Raw genomic sequence first — 6,255 nt, forward strand, 5'->3', positions numbered from 1 at the left:
ACAAAGTATTGAAATCGATCAAAAAATGCATTCGTAAAATAAGTGCGGAGAAGGTGTTATAAAAAGCTTTGATTCTTACAGGGTTTCGTTATAATATATTAGTTTTATCATCGCTTTATTAAGAAGTTGAAGCAATGTGATTTTCGTTTTGGATGATGGTATTTAAATGAAAATGTAACTACAGTATTTCCGGCGGCTATCATTTCTGTCTTTTTAATGATAAGCTTTAAACTAAACCATAGTTTAAAACTGAAAAGATTTTAATCTTTATCACAATATTGTTAAAAAAACACGGAAAATCATTGCTTTCAGATACGCTGACGCAAGGGGAGCTGTCCTGCCCCTGCGTAAACTGCAGTTGCCTGGCAACACATTGTTGCACTTTCATTGTTTGCGTTTTGTTGTTGTTGCCACTTCCAGCAGCTCAAGCAGAATTCGCGTTAGTTTTCATACAACATTGAAAGTTAATAGAAGTAAAAAGTTTTTTTTTCCTGTTCCTTTTTTTTCCCCTTTGCCAAAGGCTTTGGTGCAAGAATGGCTTACAGAAGCGTGGGAACGCTAGTCACTCACAACAATGCGACATACATTCCGCCTGCTGTAATGCCTGGGTAAGCCATATAATAATAATAATAATAATAATAATAATAATAATAATAATAATACGAGCTGCAGTCCTCAGCAAATATGATTTCCCTGTTAACACACATACTATAGAAAATACAAAACAACTTTTCCACTAGCTAATAGCACAACGATTTCAGGTTTTTTTAAATTGATGTAGTATTGCTCAATGGGTATTCACAAAATGCAATTTACAGGTGCAATACACTTGAAACAGATTATTACAGACACCTTTTATAGGGATTTGAACAAAACAGGGTTCTTGTATTGATTTACAAACTGAATCAGATTTTTTTAGACCTGGGGAAATAAAAGCATATTTTCTTTGAAAATATGGTATGCATTGCTGCCTTACAGCTGTGGGGCCCTGGGTTGCCATCTGTGTGGTGTTTCTGGGGGTTTGCTCTTGGTGCTCTGGGTTTCCCCCACAGTCCAAAGACATACTATTAGGTTCATTCGGGGAAAACTGGTATGTGTGAGTGAGCCTGTGTGTGGTCTGCAATGGTGGAGTCCCGTCCACGATGTATCCTGCCTTGTGGCCCATTGCTTGCTGGGTTCTTCTTTGGCTTCAGCCTTGTACTGTATAAAGCAGTGTGGGAAACTGATGGGTAATAGTAATCTTCTGTGTTTGGCAAACATTCATACAGTTATGTTAGTTTGACTTAAAGTAATTCATGATGGTATTATAATAATGTTTCTGGTGGTAGTAGTCCAAATAGTATTAGTTTTATAGTTTTATTCATTGTTATTTGTTTATTATTAATAATAATGATAAGAGAGCTGTCATGTCTTTTAATGATTTGTAGACCAGTGGTTCCTGTAGGATCCCCACACAGACCATTGATCAGAATTGCAGGACCACATGATTAAAATATGAATTCATCAGTCAATTGTGTATCCATAGCAACACATTATGCAATCTTCTGGCAGCAGTTAAAGCTCTGTAAACACCTACAGTATACCACACATATACCATACATACACATTAAAATGTATATTATATTGTCAGTAGTTTGTTTATATAGTGTAAGGTAAGGGTTTCCTGTCCTGTTCCTGGAAAGCGTGTCAGCAGGTTTTCTTTCCAAATTTTAACAATGTAGGCTAGGTCTAGTTTAGTTTAATGGAAACAATTTAACATCTCTGGTGGACATCTCTGGTATAAAGTTTTCCAAAGACAGTGTATTGCTATAAAAACAACACAAAAGAATTCCCTTTCATTGTAAAAAGGTTTAAAAACATGGATTGCATTATTCTTGAATTTCCCTTTTCATTTGTCCTTTAGTCAATCAAAAAATCAAGTTCAACCCCTTCTTTTTTTAACCTTCCCAAATTCCAGGCATTCATTCAATTCTGATACATTCTGTATATGTATAAATCTGGCTATTTGTACTGTATGTGCCAAGCACAACAATTAATATATTCAAGTCCTTCAGTCTTTCATGTATATATATATTATAATAATAATAATAATAATAATAATAATAGGTTTTCTTAATGAATAGAAAATACTTGAGGTAACACATAAAAAATGTGCATTACCTAATGGGCACCTTGACAAGAATAAAACCAAACAGCGATCACAAAATAGCTCAATTTTCACATTACATGTGTTATACACATTTTATTCTCTGAATTGTGTGCTGAATAAAAAAACTGAAGACATGAGACTAGGGTCCATTATAAACCAAAGGATCCTGTTTAAGAATAGCTTTAATCATGGGTAACTTCAGAAGGGTTAGCTCTGTACTAAGACAGTCATTCAATCCAGACAAGAAAGATAAGAAAGGTACAGTAGATCAGAACAAATAGAACATGCAGTCCTTGATATCATCCCAGCCTAAGCAGCTATGAACAAAGCTGATACTATAAGTCTTCAAATTTCATTAATCAAATCCTTTCTTAAGATCAGGTGAAACATCAGGATGAACGACTGGGTCATGCATTCAGCCATTAATATTCAATCTATGCAATTATTTGTCAGGGTCCTTGGTTTTACATGATCAAACCATAAGAGTTGGAGGGACTTTTGTATGTACAGTATTTCCACCAAGAACACATGAAAACCCTCTTGTCAGCCTGATTGCTTCCACCATCACCTTAATTGCAAGTGGTGTTTTCTGACAGAAAAATGGGGGGTGTCATTCATCACACTTGGGTGAAATCTACCTGATTCCCTGAAGCTGTTTATGATTTTGTCAGCTTGTTTACTTTCCAGGAGGGACCATCAGACACCACTTTTGTTGTCTTTTTCTTGGGATGCCTTCAGATCTTTTTTGTGTGTGCTTTTTTCACTTCTCATGTTTTTCTTAGTTTCATTAAGGGACATTTTGGGAAGGTAAAAAGCTGCCACCTTTGATGGTTTTGCACACTATGTAATGCTTTACAATTCTATAAAAAAAACGTGTCTGTCCACTAAACCTTTTTCCACATGTTTGCACTTACAGTAAATGCTTTGTTGCAAACTAGAAGTGTAGTTTGAAATGTGTTTGCCACTCTGACCGTACAGGCCTGTTTTCTGGAGTGCCCCAGATATAATTTTCATCCACTTTGGAGTTCAGACATTGAAATCTGTAGCTGTTTCATACTGTAGTTGTTGTTGAAATATAGTAGCATGCTTCACTAGTTCGGAGTTCAGTTTGGAGAGACCGCCTGATCTAGGCAATGTCAGCTGGTACAATGCACCTTCCATTTCTTGATGTATGAGTTCATTGTGCTCGCAGCGATATTCGAAGACTTCAATATGTTTATGTGCCTGTTCAATTATTTTATCCCCAAATGCCTCAATCTTCATGGTTGAGTCTTTGCTTGCAATTAACTAACTGACCAAGGAACCTCAAACCTAACAAACATTAATTGCTACTCCAAACTGTCATGACTAAAAAATCTTTAAAGCAATGAAACGTGAAAGGGTCTGAATCTGTTTGCTGCGATCTGTATGCTGTAGCTGTTCTGTCTAATTAATGAAGTGTAAAGAATAAATCTAGAATTCTGTCTCTTTTCTTAAATGTGTGGGTGCAAATCACTTTTGAAAGCTCAAAGCTTGGATTTGACTCACAATAGATCATTATCATACAGTACATGCATCATACTGCACATCAGGTCATAACTCCATCCTGCATTTTGGATCTTTTTGCAAATCTCAGCAATGTGAAAATAACCAGTTTTCTAATTAGGCTCTCTGCCATTGTCTGAGTTTTTCACATTATGAATAACACACTGAAAAGTTGTACTGTATATTCTATATCTGAGTATTCTATATAATATAAACCAACTGTGATATCATTTATTATGGCTCTACTTTTCTCTTTCACTTTTATAGCTACCGTGGCCATGTACCTACCACAAGGTATTTGTACGGTGATACTTTTGGGAATGCCACTGTCAAGTATTTTCAGAATTTCCGCTGTGCTGTCATGGAGTCCAGCAAGAGTCCATACAGTTCAGGAGGTCAGTTCCCCACGATCTACTCTCACAACCCCTGCCTAGTGACAGCCTGCCGGTCCCGCAGCCGAGACAGGGCTCTCCATACACCCTACTGGGCCAGAAACAATGTGGATTTCAGCCGACAGGAGGAGCTCAAACTGTTTGACAAGGTAAAGCAGAAACCTAGAGGTGCTCTATAAACAAGAGAAAGATGCCAGTGATAAAAGACTTCCATTTAAAAACAGCATATCAGAAACACTCATTTCTAACAATGACTAAGGTTGAAGACTGACTGTGTAGTTTAAACATCCAATGTGTTAATAGGCTTGATAAAAATTAATGTAGTGATTTATGTTTTTACTTTTTTAAAGCAAGTGCTGCCTTACGTTCTGAAATGTTATGTTTCAGGGAAACAAGATGTTACTGATATTTGTAAGGCTACATCTTTTGGGTCCAATGTTCCCTGTGTTAGCATAGTAACCATACAGTACAGTTTTAACCAAATAGTGATTTTTTGTGATAGTCTGAAGTGAATTTGCAGTAAAGGCATGAGGTGCAAAATACTAAAAACAGAAGATGTTCCTTCAGCTTCTGCAAAGATGTCACATTCCCAGTAAAGTCATTTGATATATTGAAGTACCTGAATCTGTGAATAAGTGGATCTGCCAGCACAATTTTCCCACACACAGTGAATGACCAGTAGCACTCAAGTTAGTTAAGGCAGGCCTGTTTGCAAGATAGATAATTCTTTTTGGTGGATGTTTCTCTTTTGCCCTGTCTCCTGTGTTGGGAAAGTCAGTGATATCCACCATTAGAACACTCTGTCTGGTATTCTACTCTGCCTTTCATTTGTAATGAAGTCTTAGCTTATTAACTAACTCATCTAGCAGGATTTAACATTTCAATGACAATGACAACTTAAATTATACTTGTGAGATTGAATGCTATTTTATCAATAATATTTACAAATATACTGTAAAATTATGTTAACAGATACACCGTGGAGCTTTAGCATCTTGTATTAAAAAACAAACAGATCCATTCTGGGCATCATTCCATTGTAGGCAGCTACTAATATTATAAAGCACCAATATTATAAAACTAATGGAAGTCGCACAACACACTTAACTTTTTTTCTATTGGTCATATATTCTAAAGCTCACTTCTGAAATATAATCAGATTAATCTGTGCACTGTGACTGTTAGATGTTGCCATTGTATTTTGTTGTCTGAACTGCAACTTCAGCTTACAGTTTTCAATTAAAATCAATGCCTATTGATACAGTTTCAGTAAGATAAACTCAATTCAATTAAAAAGTAGAGAATTCCTAAAGGTTGCACATTTAATTGCCTGACAAAGTTTGATGGAGCAATGCTTTGTCCAACAAATACAATCTTTGCAACTTTTTGTTTTCCTTCAATGCGCTGCTTTGCAAGTTTGATAACTGAGAAATGACACACTTATTGCTTCAAAATTCTATTGTTTTTTTTGGTTTTCTTATAGCTTGCTCAGAAACACAGGGAGAGTTATAAAGACAAGACTGGTACCCTGCAGCCAGTGAAATACTTCATTCTGCCTGTTCAGGAAAGTGAAAGATGTCATCAGAAGAATATGTAAGAATCCCAGCTATCAGTAAAAAAAACTGACTTTTCATTGTATGCATAGTAAAAAAAATAATATGTTAAAAAATAGACATCTGTTCATGTAATTATCACTATATAAAACCTTTGCTAAAACAGTTATTTAATATACAGTATATTTAAATAACAGACATAACTTGTATAAAGTATTGTGTATTACTGAATTTTGTTAATAATTTAAAAACATTCTAATATAATGTACTTTCACCAACTTTGGAGGCTTTTTTAAAGATGAATTGTAACAACATAGTCAGTAATATGCAATTGAAATGAAGGAAGGAAAACCAGAGCTTGTTAAGCAAAGACAATATAAAAATAGTGTATTGGATTCTTTGTAAAAAATACAAAAATAAAATATTTTTGTGTGTGTGTCTGAAGCTGTAAGATTTGAAAGCGTGAAGTACAGGTACCTTATTGTCATCTATTATTGTATTTTATTATTATATTCATAAAAAAGCACACTTTCATTTACAGTATAAAATGCCCATTTTCTTACTGGATTCCTGGAGATCAATTAATTTTATGAAATAAATTAAATATGCCTGGGCAGCTGAAACCTATGCCTCAGTG

The 6,255-nt window shown here is 35.1% G+C and overlaps 1 protein-coding gene across 1 annotated transcript; it reads left to right on the forward strand.

The window, feature by feature from the left end:
• The first annotated feature begins 534 nt into the window (after nucleotides 1-534).
• Nucleotides 535-6,048, forward strand: cimip2c (ciliary microtubule inner protein 2C). Its single transcript, XM_088909717.1, has 3 exons — nucleotides 535-608; nucleotides 3,941-4,214; nucleotides 5,549-6,048. The coding sequence occupies exons 1-3, from the start codon at nucleotides 535-537 to the stop codon at nucleotides 5,660-5,662; spliced, it is 462 nt and encodes a 153-aa protein (XP_088765843.1). The 3' UTR covers nucleotides 5,663-6,048.
• The last annotated feature ends 207 nt before the right edge of the window (nucleotides 6,049-6,255 follow it).

Source organism: Atractosteus spatula, chromosome 2 (assembly GCF_055471065.1).
Source record: "Atractosteus spatula isolate fAtrSpa1 chromosome 2, fAtrSpa1.hap1, whole genome shotgun sequence".
NCBI lineage: Eukaryota > Metazoa > Chordata > Actinopteri > Semionotiformes > Lepisosteidae > Atractosteus > Atractosteus spatula.

Bases quoted from the DNA above. Each gene is read 5' to 3' on its own strand.
- cimip2c (XM_088909717.1), top strand. From the start codon at position 535: ATGGCTTACAGAAGCGTGGGAACGCTAGTCACTCACAACAATGCGACA. The intron at 609-3,940 runs GTAAGCCATATA...TCACTTTTATAG, and splicing joins CCGCCTGCTGTAATGCCTGG to CTACCGTGGCCATGTACCTA. The intron at 4,215-5,548 runs GTAAAGCAGAAA...GTTTTCTTATAG, and splicing joins AGCTCAAACTGTTTGACAAG to CTTGCTCAGAAACACAGGGA.